The sequence below is a fragment of the Strongylocentrotus purpuratus genome, unplaced genomic scaffold, assembly GCF_000002235.5.
Source record: "Strongylocentrotus purpuratus isolate Spur 01 unplaced genomic scaffold, Spur_5.0 spur5_scaffold_9, whole genome shotgun sequence".
Taxonomy (NCBI): domain Eukaryota; kingdom Metazoa; phylum Echinodermata; class Echinoidea; order Camarodonta; family Strongylocentrotidae; genus Strongylocentrotus; species Strongylocentrotus purpuratus.
Genome location: NW_022145615.1, coordinates 11,038,693 through 11,061,097, shown reverse-complemented (window position 1 = coordinate 11,061,097; position 22,405 = coordinate 11,038,693). Strand labels below are relative to the sequence as shown.

The following is a 22,405-nucleotide window of genomic DNA, read 5'->3' as shown; positions in this document are numbered from 1 at the left end:
CCTGCTTCCTCTCAATATTTTCCTTCTAGTTATTAACAAGGGCAAGAAAACACACACTTCAGATTTCTTAAATCACTGATTTGATTGGAAATCAAGCTCTCCTTTCCTGGTATTCCTTGAAATCTCTAGTTTTCATTGGAAAGCAGAAAATGCAGAAAACTTTTATAAAAATCAATATTAGCTTCCGAGGGTTGCTTAATGAGCCAAAACATTCAAAACTCTTCTTCCAAAATCAAACCTATTCTGCAGGCCCATTTACACTATAAAATACAATTTTTTTTTTTAAACTATCATTTACACTACTGGCAAAACCAGTATAAAGCCATGGTGTTAGTCAGGAATACGCATGTACAACTTGCAGGGGTGAAAGTGAGCACTAAAAAAAAAATAGGTTTTTTGTTTTCCCCTCAACCACGGCCCCCTTGAGTAAAAAAAAAAGAAGAGGATTTGCGGGGGAAAAAATGGCATCTAACCACATTCCCCCCTTTCGAGTAATGAAATTGGGGAAAGAATAGGGCAGAATAGGGAAGAATAGAGAAAATAAGGGGGGAATCGAGAAAATCAGGATAAAATAGGGAAGGGAGGGAAAATCAGGATAAAATAGGGAAGGGGAAAAAAATTGGGAAAAATAAAAAAAAAAAATCGGGAAACCGATTTAAATCGGGTTTTTATCAGGCCTGAACTTGTTGCTTCTCCCGCAATAACGTGGAAGTTTGGAAAGCCATGTATAAAGCAATACCTGAACAATCCACCCGTGCTTTGAGACCAAGTATTTACACTGCAAAATCCAGCAGAGTTATGGCCCAAATTTTACACACACACACAAAAAAAAAATTCAGATATGCTTCTTTTTTTCTTCAATTCAGATGTTGTAGGGGTTTATTGGTTGCAAAGTAACTTCCTACTAAACTGCGGTAGATAAACCCAGGTTTTTGCTTGCGGTGTGAAAGCCCCTCCTATCGACAGTGAAGAAAGATTACCGAAACTGCACAGAATAACAAAATTCCCCTTTTTTTGTATGAATGCTGTATATGTGGTTACCATATCATGTACATGTAGGATTATATTCCAGGAGGCATTTTGTGAACAGCAAAAGATATAAAAATAATAGGATCTAGGTTTACTTCAATTTAAAAAAAAATATTTTGGTATGATCATATTTCGTTTAGAGACCCTAAGCCTGTATCATCTACATGTATAAAGGGTGCTGTATTACCCATGGTTCAGAAACAGAAATGTATGTTTCGAGCATGAAATCTATATAGCTATACATAAGGATAGTAGCAGCCTTTTCACACCCAGCTAAAATTCTATAAACATGATTAGTATAAACGTGTTTGAAACGTGTTTAAACTAAACACGAGCCTTTCACACACAGAAATTTTGGTGCGATCGTTAGTCGTTTCGTGATTAACTACTGCTCGTAAAGTGCGCAGTAGTGCCATTGCGCATTGAAGGTCATGTCATATCAATCAAAGCGCACGCTCCATCCAGTTTAAAAACGTCTGAAACACGTTTAAACATGAATAACCTTTCACACACAAAATGTCAAGCTCTCTAGATACGAACTTCGTATCTGCAGCCTGCTTTTAGTAGCGTATGGATCGCGACTTTGTATCTATCCCAACATCGTATAAACGATGTTCACACTGGGAAAATTTTCTATAAACATGTTTAAAACTGTTGAGTTAAACACGTTTATACTAATCATCTCTAGATACGATGAATTTTAGCTGTGTGTGAAAAGGCTGTAAGTGGTACATGTAGGGACTGTAGGTCCATGCTGATAGAAAAGGCTTACAAATGAAATCTATCTTTCCCAGTCTAGCTTATCATGGAAGTATTACCCTCTACTCTATCTATGGCTGTATCACAATCCGATCAATAATATGACTTCTCTCTTCTATCAGTTCCCATCCACCTGTGGCACGCTTCGAAAGCCATTTCCTAAATTACTAGGCTCTCCCTGGGCCGGTCCCTCGCACAACATGAATCCCATGTAGCATGACCGCGATGCATGCAGGCAGGCAATCTCATGGAATTTTAATCAGTGCAATTTCAATCAGTGCGATATCCAGATATGAAAGAAGTAATGAATTGTCCTGTGTATGTGTTTTTTTTCATGAGTATTGTCAAATCACTCTAGCTCTCTCATTAAATTGAAACCAAGCACCGCAAAAAGAAAAAAAAAGAAAAAAGATGACGTTGCACAAGTACATACATGTACTAAATGTTCTGACACAATTTCCCAATAAAAAGCATATAATTATTGTAGTTATGTTTCATAAAAGGCCATGAAATTCCAAGGCATGGACAAGATTACAAACAAATTGAGGCAAAATGGTAAAAAGTTATCAAATTGAACGACAAATATAGGAAGCTAATGCCCTGTGCTCCTCCCCTCCCACATAAATTTGCAGAACTGCAACTATTCGACATGCATTGCGCGCTGTTCTAAAAGAACCTCCCAGATCATGATCCATGTACATTAATTAACGGTGTATAAACCACACTTTTTTGCCGCCGAAACAAATTCAAAGTCGTGGGTGCAGTTTATACACAGTACACACAAAAGTTAAGTTTCGATTTCTGCCCTTCCACCTGGCGCTATGCCTGGCAATGTCTCCCAGTTTGGCAATTGGTGTGTTGACTCACCACTCGGAAACTAATACAACACTCAAATTTGTCTGTCATCTTGGTTTGAAAGTAATCTTTCTGATAGATCTCAATATGTAGTTTATAATAATAATTCCTCCAATTTTTCTTTTATTACACAGTGTACCACAAGGTTTTATCCTAGGTCCTATACTGTTTTTTTTATTTACATTACTTGCTGCCGACAGAGTTTTTAGGGCGAAAAAGAGGGGTGCGGTTTATACATGAGGGCGGTTTATACAACATTAATTACGGTACTCTGCATACTATGATATACTGTACATGAACATTTACAAGACCCAATAGAAGTGACCAACTAAAACATAAAAGGGATTCCCAATCGAAAAGACAATTTATGATCTACCAGCAACGAATGAGGTTCGAATGCCAAACCAAATTGGCAGTAATGGAAATTTTCCTCTAATTTCAATCCAGCCAACCAAGCCTCTTGCAGCTGTACTCTCTGCGTCCCTGGATGACACAGCGGGACATGTCAGACGGAGGAGTGCTAGCCTACCTGCCAGGCTCCTCAATCATGTAACAGCAGGGATACCAGTTAGAATTGATCAGAGGGCCTGAAAATCACCTAGAATGAGCTATTTTGTACACAAAAAAGCCTAAACTATGGTCTGAAAATAACTCGCTAGGGCCTGAATACAGGCTATTGCCTGAAAGCTGGCATCCCTGTAACAGGGATACTAGTCGGTTTCTCCAGATGAGCCTGAGAAGAGACCCAGACATGATGGAGCCTCATATGTTATGTACATACTGTACATATGAAGCCTGATAAAGCCTGATATGGAAAGGTGTCAGGGCCTGAAAACTCGCATCCCTCATTTTATCTGTGTCATATTTTCAGGTGATGGGAGTGTTGGGCACACTAGGAGAGTTTCAAGACTGCTTTAAAAATGAAGTTGAGTTCTGGTCATGCGACTGCATTGTGAAAGAAACGGTGTGGAACCAACCAGAAAAGGTTGATCATCTAGCATATAAGAATTTGTGTGTATTGCAAGGTTCTGGAATCATCAAAATGATAAGAAATGTGGCCAAGTCTTGGTAAAGTTACAAACACTTGCCTTACGAACACGTAGCGTAAAAAGCCGCCCCCCCCCCCCCCCGATTTTTACGATGTTACATGCATATTTAGAATATGAAGGCATTTGAAGAGCAATGCTTTTCAGGGAACATGTCTTAACTGATGTTCTTCCCCACTTGCATAATAAGAATGAGTAATGCTCACAAATTATTTTTCACCTCTTCCCAGAACTCAACCTTCTCTTTAAATGTGTTCTTTCATATTTTATTAGTTAAATCAGTCGATTTGTTTGATTACATAACCTGAGAATGTAGGAAAACATCAGAGAATTTGAGAGAATATACCCCAAAAAATTTCATAAAAATCAAACAAGTATTCCAATTCTAAAACTAAAAATGTACAGATTTACACATACATGTATAATGTACGTATTTAATGTAAATTTGTATCTCCCCTCTACTCTGACTGAGGGTCATCAACTTTCCCAGGTTATCCACAAAATGGAAGTAGGATTTCCCTAATGGCCTTTTTGCTGTTTGCACTTCCGTGTCTTGTTAGTTTGGTGCTTGCAAAGGAAGAGGAAACATATTGATACCAGATTGCTACAGCTATATTAATGTTGGCCTATTAGTTTCAAGAATGCACTGCCTTGTCCTCAAACGATATGGAATGAAAGATGGGAAGGATATATCGCAGAAAATTTATGAAGGCCTAGATGTCAGTAATATTTTACCATCTTTCTGTTGTTTACAATTACAGTATGTCTATTTGTTCTAGTTACTTGAAAGTTGAAACTGACATTGAGGCTGTTCACACCGGCAGAGATAGCGCGGTCTAGCGCGCGCTCTATCGCGCGCTAGGCCGCGCTATCTCTCGTGGACCACCCCCAAGAGGTGCTCCAGTACTGGCACGCCGTTTTGGCTCGCCGTGGCTCGCTGTTGGGCGGACCGAAACGACGTTGTACCTTCCACACCGCAGAGATAGCGCGCGCTAGACCGCGCTATCTCTGCCGGTGTGAACAGCCTCATTGTGAAACAGGAAATTCCCCAAATTGTCACTAAACCTGACTTAAAAACATGGGGGGAAAAGAAGGAAGAAAAAAAAAACCACACGATTATTTCCAATAATATGCCAATTCTTATTGCTTAAACTTTCACTAAATTTGATTCTCTGATTCTTCTGCTTCCAACAAAGATAACACTTGCCAAAGAGTCCATTCTGCTTAAATTATAAGGGCAAAACAATTCACTACCCACTAGACCAATCTAGCTAATCACTTTGAAATAAATATCCCTTTCTACCTCATTTTATCACGGTCCAATACAAGGATGACAGTGTATTTGGGCAAAACAATTCACTGCCTACTAGACCAAACTAGCTACCGTAATCACTTGGAAAGAAATATCCCTTTCTAAAATTCTACCTCATTTTATCACGGTTCAATACAACAAGGATGACAGTGAAGAGACTAGGTCTGAAATCAGACTAATAAAGGTCGCTACTGGTGTCATCAGGTGGTTCATCAAGAAATGAGTCAGAAAATTCTAGAGATTTCATCAACAAACAGCTGTCAACTTCACAGGAGAAAGAAAAAAAACAGCACCATTGCTTTATTTTCAATGTTTTTGTAAATATTTCACAAAAATCCCTCTACTGCAAAGTCACAGGGAGTTGCTACAGGCAATAAAATTGGTGGCTTTTAATGCTAATTTTAATATTTAAAGATAACTGTAATATATTAGCAGAGTATATAAATGTACTTCCACCTGTGTAATGCCATAGGCCTGTGGAATAGTGCTGTATTTTAATAATCCCATCTTGAATCCTATTGACAACTCTAATTTTAATTTTTATGAAATAAAAAATATGGCTTCAAGGCAAATACCAATATATTTAGTTTTTATAAGGGAGGATATAAAACTGTTTTTCTCCTGTGTTTGCAAAATTGAAGAACAAAATGTCAGAACAAATCACTTAACAAACAAGGTGGGTGGCTGTTTGTCGTCTCAATTCTGACAAAGCTATATATTTTTTATTTTTTTATTTCCCAGGACTGATAAAACAACTACCGTATTGTTTAATTCATTTATTTATTTAATGACAAAATCCTTGACAAATTCACTTGCTTCTTCCATTTTCATGCATCTAGAATTCCACCTCTTCCACGGGGTCCCAAAAGGCAAAAGAGATTTCATGAAAATAAAGCTGTCCCAATTCCATGCATTATGGTGATCATCAAGGGGCAAGGAATGACCCACTTCTCAAGAAATAGAATTCTAGCATCTCCTCTTGAATAGCAGTCTAAAAATAGGCGGATAGAAAGGCAACGCCACTCTTGAGAGCTATATATGAAATGGGCCATTTTCTAAATGGGATGAGCTAGGCGGCCGGTTTAAGATCGTCTTAACGCTCAGGCAAATATCACTGTAATAAACGTGATAACAAATAGAAAACCTATGCCGATCTCCCCCCCCCCCCCAACCTCCTCTCCCCGAAAAAAAATGTAAATATCGACTGATCGACCTGCATCTGAGAAACTATTGAGAAATGCACATGGAGCCAAAAGAGAGTGTTGACACCTGATGTTTTGAAACATGATCTTTGTTAAGCTGAGCGTAGAGATGTTGTCCATACATGTGCGTAGGCACGTACAAAATAACAACATGATAATAAATGTACAAGTACTTGTAGGCCTATACAGTCCTTGGTATCGGTTTCACAGCTGTATACACTAGACCATGGAGATATCTCCATGACTAGACAGTGGCCTGGTCTATCGCGTGTGACTGTGGAGATTTATGCGAGAGAGATACTGTAATATAAGACGTTGATAAGCTATCCATTGCAAGTTGCTGGTAACTATTGATGGCTGATACCCATACTCAATGGGGATACCTAAAGTTCACATCTTTCACAAGAAATACCAAAGATACTACTGTAGATAGCAATATCATGTTTACAAAAGTACATATCTAATGTAGCTGACCTATAGACCATACTTGCCCTTTATATGTCATCACTTTCCTTCCTCCATCATTTATTAAATTTCACGTTAAAAAAAAATAGAAAAGAAAAAAAACAATAGTCAAGCAAATTGTAGCACAACTGTAAACTGAGTTGATTTTTTCAATGGTTTTGTGACTTTTATCTATTATTTTCCAGTCTGCAATTATTAATTTCTAATGAACTGTACTTATCTGTTATAAGGCAAAATAAAATGAGAAGTATCAGCAGCTAGAATCAAGGTGAAATATAGACGAGTTGGTAAACACTGAATTTGGAAAAACCAAGAGATAAAATATTACTGCATGAACTGCAATATGACTGTGTAAATAAAAATTTCACATAGAATAAAAGCTCATATTCTACAATGTACCTCTACGCAAGGGTATAGTCGGTTGTGTACATGCGGATCGTGTATGCTTGGTCAAACACAGACGACCTCCGAAGACACTCTCTGACCTTTCAGGGTCCGACCCCATTAAATTTATCGGCTATCAGCTCCGGTATTGACACTGAACCTGAGTGGATGCGAAACCCAGGGGTACAATGTGGGCAAGGAGGCAATATATCAGCTTGCTAACCGTCCGTGATTGAAATTAGATTGATATCAATCCGTGGGAAATTTCCCCCATTTTAGGAGCAGCAGTGGAACATGAGCTTTTGTTGTAAGCTTAGTGTTTTTATTTTCCGACAGTTGCCTTGTTTTCTTGGAATGTTGTAAGTGGATTTGCACCGGAGTTGACGTGTCATGCAACTGATGGAAACTCCAGTCAACGAATCACTTTTAAAGGAAAAATCTAATCTTATTAGACAACTACTTTACACAAAGCAGACTGGTGCATATAGGAGAAAAACAGAAATCAAAATTTTGTGTGTACATGACAAACAGGAGGGTTGTAAATGATTGAGTCATAATCCACTGACAATATTGCCAATTATAAATTTACATACATGTAGATTTAGTGATCTCATATTTCAAACATTCAGAACTCAATTATTATTGATTCCGAACTCATTGGCCCGAATTCACAAAGGAGGTTTGTCGACAAACCTTGGTTTTCGTACGTCATATGACGCGTTTTACGCGTTTTTTACAAACCTGGTTTGTAAAGAACAAAAGGAGGTTTGGCGAAACAAAAGGAGGTTTGAGCTCAAACTTTGCTTTGTGAATTCGGGCCAATGATTATTGATTCTGAACTTTCACTGTTTTGTTTCTTTTCTTTTCTGCTTTGATACAAATGAAATTGTACAAAGGTTTGTTTGTGCAACTTATTCACATCTTCAGTACAGGCCTTTTCTAATAATGTATAGTATATGACAGGGAACAGCTACATATAGAGCAGGGAACTCAAAAAGAACTCTGGTCATCTGATGCAGAAAATATCAGACTTTCACCTACATGTAGCTGACTAGCTCATTAAAAAAAGTTCTTAAAATAAACAAAACAAAACAAAATATAATTTTTATACAAGAAGGAACCAATATGAGAGCAGGCATTTTAATTCAAGTTGCCATAATGGACGCGGGTGAGGTACTGTAATGGATAGTACTTTACTTTGTACGATATTCCAATAAATGATTGCTTGTCCAGCACCTGTGGTTGTTTTTTTTTCTACACCTACTATCATTATTATTATTATTTAAAACTCATATTGTAATGGGGGTCCTTGAAACTCCTTCTCTGTTACAATGAGCAAAAAGTAGCTTCTCAAAGCAAAGGAAGCAACACTATACCATATTGTGCAAAATTCAAATTAATCAAAAGTGGCCCGAGGTGAAATGCTTCATTCACATACAATGTACCCCATTTACGCTGTATATATAGAATTCCTTAGAAATCCATCGAATACCGACTTCTGCCAGCCTTTGAATGGAAGTGCCCTGAAGCCCACAAGCGAATACATTTTTTTCTGTTCAGAATCCAGTATGAAATGCAAAAGACAATCTTTTGAAAGAAAGTTCACTGTAACTGGTGTAGAGTGCACGTACACCGGATAATTTTTTTCTTCTTTTTTCGAAGGATTGCTTAGTGAGTCATACCTCAAACACATTGTGGAGTTTAATGCTCTTGAGATTATGATTGGCCAGACTGAATCAACATACTGACAATGGGATATTATTGGCTTGGCATTGCCAGTGTATTACTGCTTCAATCTGGCTTCATCAAAGCCAATAGTATGGTAGAATCAATGCAGTCCCGTCGATGAAGTGCTATCTTTGTGGTAGAGCAATGGAACCAATGCGGTTCTGTGCTGTATGCCTTGTGTATGGCAGATCTTTCATGGACAATTACTAAAAATCATTTAGGCTATATATTCAGTAGATTAATGGAAATGCATTAGATACCCAGAATGTTAATTATATACAAGAGATTTCTGTTATCAAATATTCATGACAGGAATGTCCCTCAAATGTAAAATAAAAATATTGCTTTCATGCAACTTCATGTAAATGCAGCTTAAAGGCAGAATTGGTTTCTGTTAATTTTTTAGAAACTTTGAAAAGCTATTTTCCTTTTATTCCATTTCTTTCTCAGAGTTATTCTTTTACTTTAATTTTTAAACTTGTCAAAAATTGATAACGAAATACTACTTTGGGACAACTCGGGTTTACACACATGAATAATTTCAAGTTGCATTAGTACCGATAGTTTCTTTTTTTTTATAAATAAATTGTTATCAATTTAGCTTCTTCATGTTCCAATGGTCAGATAACATAATTTGCATTTAATATCTACAGTAGACAAATCAATTCATTTAAGAATTATTAGTGTTAAGCAAGATCTATGATATAGTTAAAACAAATGCTGATGAATCTAACCTTTACCTGAACCACGTGTAGATGTACATGTATGTTTACACAGTTTTAAGATGAAGATTAAAGTGCCTAGTCACTGAGTAAATAACAGCGACTGCATGGAACAGGATATGAAATGCAAAGAAAGAATACTTCCGGTCGTCTGGAGTGGTATGGTTATTAAAATGTGTGCCTAGCAATGCATCAACAGCATGTAGAACATACTCAACATTTTGGTCTTTGAGCTACTTTCTACACTCTATGCAGCAAATAAATGAATTAATTAATCAATCCAAAAGACTGGCACTGGGTTTCTTCAGAAGAAAACAAATGATCTGGCAATTGGCAACATATATTTAGCTCATTGATTGAGAGAAATTACGTTGAAGTTGAAAAAAATTGATCCATTTAATTTCATTTCATTTCATATTGCCACAACTTAGAACACTATTTTGCGAAACATGTACATTTGAAATAGTAACAGCTGGATTTAAGGGACACTTCATGGATAAAAAGGCATCAATTTCATGATAAAATTTCTCCCCTCCCCCCCCCCCCCCCCCCCCCCCCCCCCCCTCTTACAAAATCAATGATCTATTCCTATGAAGGCAACACCTTTAATTTCAAGTATGTAAAAAACATTCATCAAACAGTACAACCCTGAATCCGTTTTTCCACTCTCACTCTGCCCCCCCCCCCCCCCCTCTCTCTCTCTCTCTCTCTCTCTCATCTTTTTTCTGGATAGACTACCGGTACACCAGTTTCCAGCTGGTAGAAGAGACATCAATTTATGTAGAGGTAGGCAGGATGGCTAGAAATTGTACCAGTGCATAGTGATAAATCTAAATTTAGCTCATAGGCCCAATGCACTGAACATCGCTTTGATATGTCATCTGGAAATGAAATGCAGGCAAAGCAGTGCATCACTTTTCTGAGGGAATGTCTGCGCATAATTTACGCACCCAACTCTCCAGTAAACTCCTTCAATGGTTTAAATACTTCAATTCAGTCCATGTTTCAATGTTATTGCTCATAAAATGGAATTAATTTTGTCCAATGCATGATAAAAGAGAAAAAACAAACAATATCTATTAAAACAAAGATCTCTACAGGTTCTTACATGGGCATGTATGACTACATGTATTGCATGTAAACAATAGATCAAGATCACAGCATTTTCATATTCCATTTAGAAAGGAGATGTATGTATGGTACATGTACAGTATACAGCACTCAATATAAAATAGATCTCATTCCATGCAATGTCAGAGGCCCATGTGTATATTTCATCTACTCTACATTGGCAACATACCTGCCAACATTTCACAGCCAAAATTAGGAATCTCTCAAGGCAAAATTATGAATACATACATCCTCTTTACAAGAATATTTCAGAAAAAGAGAGGATTCCAGGCCTCCAGGGTTAAAAAAAAATAGCTTGAAGACCAAAGAATAGGAATGGTTGGCAGCTACATGTACATGTATGTGGCAATAAACCCTTCCAAATGTGTCGTAAGCTAGGTCTGACTGACCGGTCCCTTTAAGTTCCCATTACATTTGGAATTGGAAGAGACAACTGGTGGACAGATGCCTCCGAGAATGACAGTAACATGACTCAAATTACCTCATGCTCTTCCTAGTGCCAAGACAGAGAGAGAAAGAGGCCTACATCATGCACACTTCTCAAGTATGTATCGAGTCACATGACTTGCTGTTGCTAGGTAACGCAGTAATAAGAAACAACTTCGCATATCTAAACCATGATACATTAACAGCATGAGCTGTAGCCATCTTTAAAGGTACGGTTTGTTCTACCGGTATTGGGTTTTTGAAGTGTTTGTGAATGTACAGTATTGGAGTTAAATAGTTCATTTTTGCAAAGACTTGATTGTGAGAGCATCCCTGATATGTTTTTGTTTTATTAATGATTGTTCGGTGAGAGAAGTACCAATGTTCACCTTTAAGAAGAATATAATGCACAGTAGTATTTTATTCATACCATGGATTGAATTATATCTAGACAAACATCAAAGATACATGTATCATGAGAACTAGAATAGTAATTTAAAAGGGAATTCTGTATACATGTACAGTACATATACAACTCTGGCCAACCATACAAGTTTGCCTCTTCTCGTCTTTTTGAGTGATTTTCCAGCCGCTTTTTTCACATGCTAAATGTTACCTTTAAGACTGTATGCATTGAAAACTTCTTGATGCAGTTTCTATTGGAAGGACATAAAAGAATGGCCACTTTCTATTGACCATTAACATGGAAAAAAACTGAAATGAGGAAATGTTTCATGATACTGCATCACAGCAACCACAATACCCTAATCTCAAGACCCCTTGATTCGATGCCAACATATTGTGCACTGTTCCTTAATTTTATCTGACCCCATTCTTGTTCCGATGCCAAAGTAATCAAGGATACAGATAATTAAGTATCCGTAAGGACGATTGTGTGGTAAGGATTTCATCCATTTCATCCATAACCGCACGTTTTCAAGCAAAGGTATTACTGCTGCACATATACGGTGTAAGCCTACATACTTGTAATATACGGTGTATTGTTGTACAGTACACTACTCATGTATTACTGTATGTTAAAGTCTCATAGCACTATATGTACTGTAGGCATGCTTTGCAATAATATATTTTTCATAAAAGAAGCTCTGAAATGCCATATATAGAGGCACTCTATTTTCTATCAACAAAACAGTTGTAGTTTGTAATCACTAATTTGCAAGTTTCATTCCTGTCTGTCTTGAAAATATATCGAATAATAATGTAAAATGCTGAAGTTGACATTTCAACAACTGAATTCTACTACTATCCAAACAACCGGTACAGAAAGAATCAGTATTCTGCAGGCTTTATGCACCTCACAACAACAAGAAGCCACAATGGAAATCTACAGCAGCAATCTTTAGAATTTAGACCACAATACTGAATTAATTACGCCACGATTGCTGAATAAAAAAATTCCCACACAATGCAGAATGTAGCAAGCTCTGGGAGACAAGCAATTTTTTTATTTGATATTTATTGGATTATAAAATCAATCTTTTTCCCAGAGGTCTGCAACATACAGGTTTAATATTGATTGTGCGTTTTCATTTGTCTTGGGACAGTGGGCTTAGGGAAGAAAAAATACCACATGAATTTTGGATGATGAAACTATCATATTTTTGTTATTTTGTTTCCATGTCACGTCAACCATAATCACAACATTTGTTGCTTGATGGCATTACCAGACCCTAAAGGTCACCGGCAAGTACACAAACATCCCCAAAACTTCAACACACTCTAGGCCTATCTTCACCAGCTTGAGTTGGCCAAATAGCCGGCTATAACGTGATCCATGAAATTAGCCTGAAGTTACAAATCGCGTCTTCATCAGCTCTAAAACTCGAGCTCGAGAAATTTGCTCAATGTTCGAGTCTTAAGGCTGGTGAAGTCAGGCCAGACAAATAGCAGACGATTTTACATTTACTAGCCCAAGATATCTTGGGCAGATTTCCTGAGTAAATAGCCCGCTATTTGCGTCTTCACCTGCCAAATAGCCCGTCATTTCGTGATCGGGCTAATTTCCTGAAACAGAAATAGCGGGTTATTTGGCCAACTCAAGCTGATGAAAACAGGCCTTCTGAGCTACATTGTTTTATAAACAGATTGATTTTTTTAGGAGGGAAGCCAACAACATCAATTACATTTCCAAACCAAAATAATTTCTGGCGGAAGACGGAAATATTTCTGCATATCCTTCTTCCCTCACAGTACAGGAAAAGTAACATACATGAGCCAAGAAAAATTTGGATTTGATTCAATGAAGAGTCAACAGAATGTAGTGAAAAAGTCAAACAATTTGGATTTCAAGCAGAAAATCCATGGATTATTTTGCTATTTGATTACCTCATACATACTGTACCTTAATTTTCAGTTGATTTGTTTGTAATAAATTATGACATTTAAAAAAAACAGACAAGTCTCTCCCATTTGCTACAAGTGTATGAAGGGTTTGCTTGTTGGAATAACAAATGGTGTGAAGACCCAATCCAGTCACTTCCTATTTACATCAATTATGGAGCACCAGGAGTGTCAAATGTGACAGACATGACATAAGCAATGTACATGTACTTGTACAAGAACCCACTATTATCATTATTATTATTATACTGAAAAACTAGAAACTCCTGTGAAACATTATCGTATGTTCTGGGCCGAAAGGGCTTAACTCTGTGATAAAGTACACTAGTTACTGCCCTTCTGGCTTCAAATAGAGGTTTTCATGATAAGAAACTTGTGAATTTTTAAATACCGAGTGTTGTGGCTAATGTATTTCAAGAACAAGACCTTAATCTCCAGCGCAAAATTTGCAGAACTCTGCCGCTTCAATCCAGGAAAATATATTGACCGTAATAGTAAAAAAATACTTTAAAAATATCAAAGGCTATTTTTCAAGCTTGCTTGCATAAAAATAACACTCTTTAATTTGTTTTGAATTGAACTCTACGCAAATTTTGGGGGGCTCTTTTATGACTTTCGGGGGTTGTTTTTAGCATTTCGGGGGCTAATTGGCCCCGAGCCCCCGTGTATTTTTGCACTGTTTTCACCTACCTTGTTCATGAGGATCACACAGATGTCTATCACTGCCAACGCGTTGTGAGGAGCGTTCTCGGACGCTCGACGGTAGGTGATGTACGCCCTCTGGTTGTTGACTCCTATTCGGTTGCTCACGTTGGCCGGGTGTCCGTTGGGGGTGTGGCTGACAATCTCGCACCCCGGCATCACCCTCTCCTTCCCCTCGTACAAGATCCTGGTTTGAATATGTGTAAAATAATTAGTATTAATGACTCTTTCATCAAAACATTTTAATACTGGTATGGGGCATAATATTCCTGTTGGAAATATAAAAATGCTTTTCACTCCCGAGAGCATCTTTTAGACGTACTAAATGAATTTAAGATCTCTTCACAACTGTTGTGTCTTTTTTGGAAGCGTTTTTGAGCTCTTTTAAATCCTTGGAGAGCTAATTGCACTGCTTTTGTGTAATTTTCTTTTTCACGGTGTATGGAGAGTTCAAACTATGTCAGAGCGTAACGCCCTTGCCTTGGTCAAAACATTAATCAATTAATCAATTATTTTGAAGATATTTAAAACTTGAAGTTACATGTATATCCCCTTGTTATTTACCTACACACATACAGGTATGCTTGCAATATTACAAGCTCCCCCCCCCCCCCCTCCTAAGAATAGTTAAAATATTGGTATAAGAGAAAATGTACAAACTAGGAGATAGGATTGTAGTTTTGGTTTTTCATTACTAGTTTCAAGTTTCAATAACATGCCTGCCCTACATATACTTCTGGATGGGTTAGAACTTCCAAAGTATCAGAAAATGATTTATAGTCCAAGTTCAGGAGTGACACATGAGATGAGAAAGTGATAGCGTACTTGAAACTCTCACAAGATCAGATGCCACCCATTAAAAACAAACTGTTGCTTTCCAACAGACTCTTCCAAATTTGAGAGAGCCAAACTATTCTCCAATATACTGGCTATTTTTTTTCTTTGTGAAAGTTAAGGATAAAGGTCCGTTGGTTATATGAAGTATTTGCATGTATATTTGATAGTCTTTCTCTTCATCACCTTTTACTCTGTTTGATGTACAAATTACTCTGTTTTATGGGCGCACTCTTGGGGATTTTTCTACAGGTTAAGTACATGTGTAAGTGGGAAAAAAGTTTGTTGCCAAAATATTATCAAGAGTTCCCTTAGATTTTTCAGAGCTTCAGTGTGTGTGTGTGGGGGGGGGGGGGGCGTAGTTCTTCCAGAGGTGAATGACTCTCTTTTAACAACACTGTAACCTTTGTGTCCACCGTGAATGTACCTGGGGGCATCCAACATCATGATGACAGATGATTGAACTACATTCAGGTTCATATACAACACCAACACATGAATAATGTTTTGTTCAACCTACCCTTCCCCCCCCCCCCCCATTTTTTCTCCCCTTGTTGTGGCTGACAGAATACAGGCAATAAAAGGAGCAAAACCTTTACTACAATGAATGCTTGGGTGACAATTATCGGTCCGCGGTCAATATCTTTACTGAATTCTAAACTTCAGCCCGAATTCCAAGCGTTATACTTAAACCTAACCCTAATACTAATCCTAGTCCAAAGCCCAGTTGCAAACCTTATCCTAACCCTATCATCTTTCATGAAATGAAGCCCTAAGTACATAACTATCAGCAGAGCCAATGTCAGGGGCAGTTTTCATGACACTGTGCAATTAATAGTACCTGTACATGTTTAAGCTCGCCGACATCCCGTTGTGGGAGTATCAAAATCAACTACACCTGTAGGTGTCAATGGGATGTCGGTGAATTTGTACTCCTGACACTTTTGTGAAACAATGGCCCAGTCACTGCCCGACCGGCTAGTTGTAGACTTACCCAATATCAGTGAGAGGGGGTTGTTCATAGCCCCTTCGGATGCAGATGAAGACTGAAGGGCTTGCTATGCTTCCATGGTTGAGATCGGCTGGTAGACCGCTGGGTGTGGTCTCCACACAGGTGAATCCAGGCGGTACCTGTGCAAAAAAATATCCATTTATATCAAATGGTTACGGTACATACCGTAAATCTCCGCGTATAAGGCACACTTTTTTTTTTTTTTAATAGATCTCAATATGTAGTTTATATAATAATTCCTCAATTTGTTTTTATATAACAAATGGTGTACCACAAGGTTCTATCCTAGGACCTAGGTACTCTATTGTTTTGAATTTACATTGATGATCTTACACATTCTTCTAAAAACGACATTGTTACTATTATTTGTCACAAGTTTACAAGCACAAATCAGTGCCTTTAACTGCACCTTGATGTTAAATGAAGGTCCTTCCCCGCGTGTGTTTTCGGCAACAAAACAACAACAACAAAAAAAAAAAAAAAATACTGTAGTTTTATCTACATTTATACAACTGCACTAGTGCATGATAACTTTAATAACAACTATATGATAGCTACATGTACGTGTAAGTTTCTATCCTCAGTTACATTTGTGAATCACATGCAATGTTCAGGGATGAAAGTGATGGGAAAGCTTCTAGAATGGAACAAAAAGTTCTTTATTATGAAACATTATAGAAGGGTATTGTACAAAACAAGGAATAACAAGAATTAGATACTGTAACCTGCAGTTGTATAACCATGTTTCACACTAAATTAGCAAATAATCTTGTACGACAAATACATGATTTACATGTTTGAATATTTTATATATTTGCAGAGTAGGGAAACAAAATAATTCTACCATACAATACATTTACATATAGTTCCTTCTGCACATCAAATTGAGTCATTGCAACAATTTGATGGAGTCTCTTATCTCTACTGCATGGTGTTGATTGAGTTCCACAGGTTCATGAACTATATACATTCACAAGTTCACTAACTCTTTATCTGATGATTCTGATACTGTCACTGATAGGAAGTACAGAATCAAGACATCGGAAGTGCCTTCACAAAAATGAAAATGATACCTTCATCTGCCTAATCCCCTACCCATCCTACATGTATGCCCTAACACATTAAATAAACACTGACTCATACTCATATGTGTGTACAATGTACAAATACATACATTGTACACATAGCCATACATGTACATGTATGAAGGTACTATGTACAGTACATACAGTACAAAGCAAATGCGGGTCATAATCATACACGTAAAAGGTAGAGTTCTACATGTAGCATTGATACCCCCAGAAAACAAAAGACGTAAATAAACAATTGAATAAATAAATAAATATTAATGAGTAAATACAAACTGTACATAAACAAATAATAAAAAACATTTTATAGCAAAGAGCTATGAAATAAGATATAATTGAATCAATAATATACCGGTAACTGAAAATAATAATTATCATAATATCTTATGAAATTTATGACTGACCCTGACAATAGTAGAAGGGGTACATTTGTAAAATAAATATCTAAAATGCACAGAAAGTGACTGACAAATCATGCTGGTAGTCTTTACAACTTAACAAACAGTCCCATATATTTATCTGTACGTTAGTGCATTGCTGAGTTTTTTAGCAGTACAGTAGTTTGTAGAACATGCATTGCATCTTATGTTTATAATGTACATTGTAGTGCTCACAAAAACAACTTGATCAATCGATTGAACTAGTTGGAATGATTTTTAACCAGTTTCTCTGCAACGGAATTCTGTTATCAGAAGAGATTACGTTGACAACAAACTGCTGAGAGCGTAAAAAGGGAAATAAATCTTTTTAAAACCATCTGTATGAGTTTACCGGTAGGTTCTTCTGAATCTCAACACCCCAAAAAATTCTCTCGCATGAATACTGTACTCACCTTCTCTCCTTGACTCTTGATGATAACAGTTATGTCTATGATAGGGGCCAGGTTCTTGGGCGGTTTTCGTGGTGCCTCCCCCAATAAATCGTCGTTCAGCGGCCGGGACGTCTCCGTCAAACCGGCCACCACAAAATAATCAGCGACCCTTCGGCCACTGCCGCCACCGTCCTCCATTTTGAATCGGACTGTTCTATGTCAGCATGACAAAAGAGGTGAAATGGATTTCTGGAAAGAAAAAAAAAGATAAATATTGTTCAGTAAATTAGATGGTAATGAATGATGACTGCAACAGAAAAACAATATAGTGACATATGTACATGTAAAAATTATAGATTATTTTCCATCACTTGTATCTAAAACTCATTGAAAGCAAAGAAATTGGAAGCCATATTCGCAAGGTACATGTAGTATTTCAATTCCAACATGTCCTTATAAAATTTACTCTAGTAAAAAGAGAGATAAATGTTTACATGGGTTCCAACAAAGCTACATGTACAATGTATGTAATTATGGACGGAATTAAAAAACACCTTCTCCTGAAAGACATGAATACAATCTCAAGTTGAAGAAAAGTCTCAAAAGACCTCAGTTGAAATAAGACATGACTACTGTATACAATATGTACATGTAATCAAATATGAGACACCACAAGATCCATTTCTATGAACAGCATTTTACAATGTCTGAGTAGGGATTAAAAGCCCTTAAAATGTAAAAAAAAAGATCTTTATAAATAGAATTTTACATCACATACAGTGTACATTTAGGACAGAAACTTGTTTTTGTCTGTCACAAAAGAGAAATCACTAGACTGCAATTCCTCCTTCATTGAACACTTGAAGAACTAGAGACAACCGTTTACTCATTTCCTCCTATAAATCACTTTAATCTGACTGAGCTGGATATATCTTAATCATATGTAGCAAAAAAGACTAATACATGTACATGTACATGTACATGGGAGAACAACACAAGAAGTAGAGACAAAATTTGTAAATATTTACAATTCATGTGTAGCAAATGAACTTTGATTGTCTTACCCATGGACTGAAGTTTCTTTGAGGAATGAAACACTAAACCGGTACTACAAAACTATGAGTGTTTGTTTTTCTTTTTCCTGTTTAACCATTCAACTACTGTAGTATTTTCGTGAAAGTAATTAAAGCCGATTTTCATTACTGTTTGATTAAATGTCTTGCAAAATCATTCACAGTTGGCAATTTAAAAGTTATAATGGGCAATTAAACAATTGGACTCAGCCATGGGTTTACAGGAGAAGGTGGGAAAATATTTGTTGCCAGATACACGTACACTGTAGCAAGGCTTCCAAAGGAGTCGTACATGTACCTGTTGTGCATCAATTAAAACTAAAGTATCAACAAGAACAACATGAACCAGTCCAGTTCTTTCTTCTTCTAGCTTCTGCTATATTGCAGCTTCTGTTTTTTATATTTAATAACAAAAAGGTCATCGCAAGATTAATCTCAATTGGTGCGCTAGCTCAGCCTCTCTCATCTTGCTCTTAATAATTCCTACAGTACGTACTTCCTCTTTTTCATATTCACTGTCCTTCAGCCATGCGGTCCACACCCACTCACCCCTTTTCTTTATAATCCTGTCCATGTAGTTCATAATTCTACCCTTGTGCTTCCACACTGCCTGTTCTCTTCAGTAGTCTCCATAGACAAGACTTGTTTTTAAAACTTTTTATTAGTGTTTATTTGTTAAAACATCATTTTTTGAGGGGTCCACACTCTACAAATTATGCTTTTTAATGGATCCCTCCATTTTCATTGACATATAAATATACAGCAACATTTTTACTTTTCTTCTTGATTTAGATTGTATGATATGATTATTATATAATTCCTTGCAACTAAATTATGAATTATATAAACGATGTCTTTTGTTATGCAAAGAAAAATAAGATGTACAGTTGTACATGTATAAATACTTTTGTATACTTTGTCAAATGTTGGTAATTTATGTAATTTTATTCATTGTACAGTGTGTACATAACTTGTGTTTTTCTTGTTCAAAATGGAAATGAACTTGTACTTGCCTTGGCAAATAATAACACTTTAATCCTGCTGTAATTTAGCGTCAATTGGAAATTTGATCCATCCAGGTGGAATAGTGAAGTAACAAGATACATGTACAGGTATGTCATAAAACAAACAATATGTGGGAGTGTAAATAGAAGATGCACCAATATATCTACATGTACGTGTATCTCATTACTTGAAGCGCACGTGCAATGCCAGCGCAGGACTATACTTCGGAAACAAAACTCGGCACCAAAGCCCAACCCCAGTACTACATGTATCATGCATGATATCCCTATTGCAAACCTGATAACGCATCATTGATAACGCTGCTGCCATTTTTATAGGTCACAGAAAGGTTTTGCAAGCATTGAGCTATTGATTGTGGCTGCATGGTGCAGACAGTTCAATTGGATAATGGCCTGGCTTCCAGGTTGCTTTTGAAACGCGGGTCTACAAAAGATGCACTTCACAAGGTCACAGTGCTTTGGTGTGTTGCTGCAAAACTATTAGTTGTTTTGGTACAAGCATGCAGGGTTATGTGCTTGTGGATAATATAAATGTATTGATTAGCATGTTCATTCACGAATGGATAAAGCCTGCAATTGAAATGTTCAAACATCTGGACTTGCATGTAAGAACATCCGTGCAATTTAAACATAATTCACACCAGATACCTTAACAAGCATTCAGAAGTATAAAACAGAGAGATGTTGACTCCATTAATGTCCTTTTGTTCTTACTATGCGGCAGACTACAGGTACTATATTTCAGCACTTTCCAGGCAAACATACTGTAGATACCGCTAAGTGTTACTTACGAACTGCATTTAAACAAATTGTTAGCTTTCACTGCAAGTAATACTGTAGTATCACACAACTAGCCTCTTTACAAATGCTATGAGCCCTGCCTGTGGTCATATTAAGCCAATACCTCTACTGAAGCAACCCCTTATCCAAGCAGACCCTGAATTAATTTTTTAATGACATGTACATGTACATTTGTATCATGTAAAAGATAATATTGTTGTTTCTCAATTCAAAACGGAACCTAGCGAGAGACAGAGAGAGAGAGAGAGAGAGGGGGGGTGGGGGGAGAAAGAGCACGCACAAATAGATCTTTCATACACATACCGGTATATTCACTTTAAAAAAAAAAAACTATTATTTTCTTTTCTTTCTTTCTATCAAAGGTTCAAAGGTACATGTACATACTGTACTCGTGTACATGTGTATTTAAATGTACATGTACTTCAACATCTATGTGTACATGTGCACTGGTACAAGCTACGAGTCATAATCTTCTCTAGAAATTCCCGTGAGTTACAGATCTAACTAATGATTCCAGCTGTATTGACTTTGAGATTCAGACATCAAATAATACACAAGACAGTTCAAGGATGTTGAAAGTTACACAGGTACAGACCAATGACAGTCAAGGAACGATCAAGGGTACATGTATGTGTGCATGACATCATGAAGGGCTTTGTTAGATAGGAAGGCAGTTCAGTAGATGAGCAAAAGTTCATGCAACAAAACATGAATCCCAGGCAGTTTGAAAAAAAGTCTCCGGAGCAGGGGACAAGTTACATGTATGTACATGTAGGTTATAAAAACTCCACAACAGCAAATTTGGAGAAAAAAAATATGTATCTGAGAATTCAAGAGAAGCTCCAGTACACTGTAGTTTCTATTCCGTGAAGGCTTACAAAACCTGATAATATACAGAATTACAGCTGACTAATACAGGAAAAGTCTTCTACCCCCTGATAAACATGATATTCCTGCAACACCTGTCTACAGTGTAGTTTAACCTAAGTTATCAAAATAAATAGCTTTTTTTTTTTTTTATACCACATGTTTACTTTGTCTCCTCCTCTTGCATTAAAGATGAAGTTGAGTTCTGGTCATGCGATTGCACTGTGAAAGAAACGGTGTGGAACCGACCAGAAAAGGTTGATCATCTAGCATATAAGAATTTGTGTGTATTGCAAGGTTCTGGAATCATCAAAATGATAAGAAATTTGGCCAAGTCTTGGTAAAGTTACAAACACTGTACACAGAAAGATGTATATGGGACTACACGAACACGTGGCGTAAAAAGCCGGCCCCCGATTTTTACGATGTTACATGCATATTTAGAATATGAAGGCATTTGAAGAGCCATGCTTTTCAGGGAACATGTCTTATCTGATGTACTTCCACACTTGCATAATAAGAATGAGTAACGCTCACAAATTATTTTTCACCTCTTCCCAGAACTCAACCTTCTCTTTAAATATTAAACATGCCAGGGCTCCCACTCACATGTAATGTAGCATGCTTCATCTGCTATTCAGCTACCTCGGCTACAGTGTAATTATCATACTGTTAGCTTTAAAAACTCAAATTATAGTGATCTGCAGAACATTCACAGGAAACAATAACATGAGTTTGAGCTTTAAATTGTTTCCTGGGCAACAAAGTCAGG

General features: G+C 37.0%; 1 protein-coding gene across 4 annotated transcripts in view; it reads right to left on the bottom strand.

Annotated features, from left to right (window-relative positions):
- Nucleotides 1-22,405, bottom strand: part of LOC590671 (C-myc promoter-binding protein) — a 71,280-nt gene that overhangs the window by 35,300 nt on the left and 13,575 nt on the right. For all 4 annotated transcript variants that reach the window (XM_030976828.1, XM_030976825.1, XM_030976826.1 and 1 more), the window contains exons 3-5: nt 17,889-18,116; nt 15,951-16,087; nt 14,111-14,309 (exon numbers count right to left, since the gene is read on the bottom strand). In XM_030976828.1, coding sequence (XP_030832688.1) covers nt 14,111-14,309; nt 15,951-16,087; nt 17,889-18,065 — 513 coding nt within the window. In that variant the 5' untranslated portion in view covers nt 18,066-18,116. The remainder of the gene's footprint in view (nt 1-14,110; nt 14,310-15,950; nt 16,088-17,888; nt 18,117-22,405) is intronic.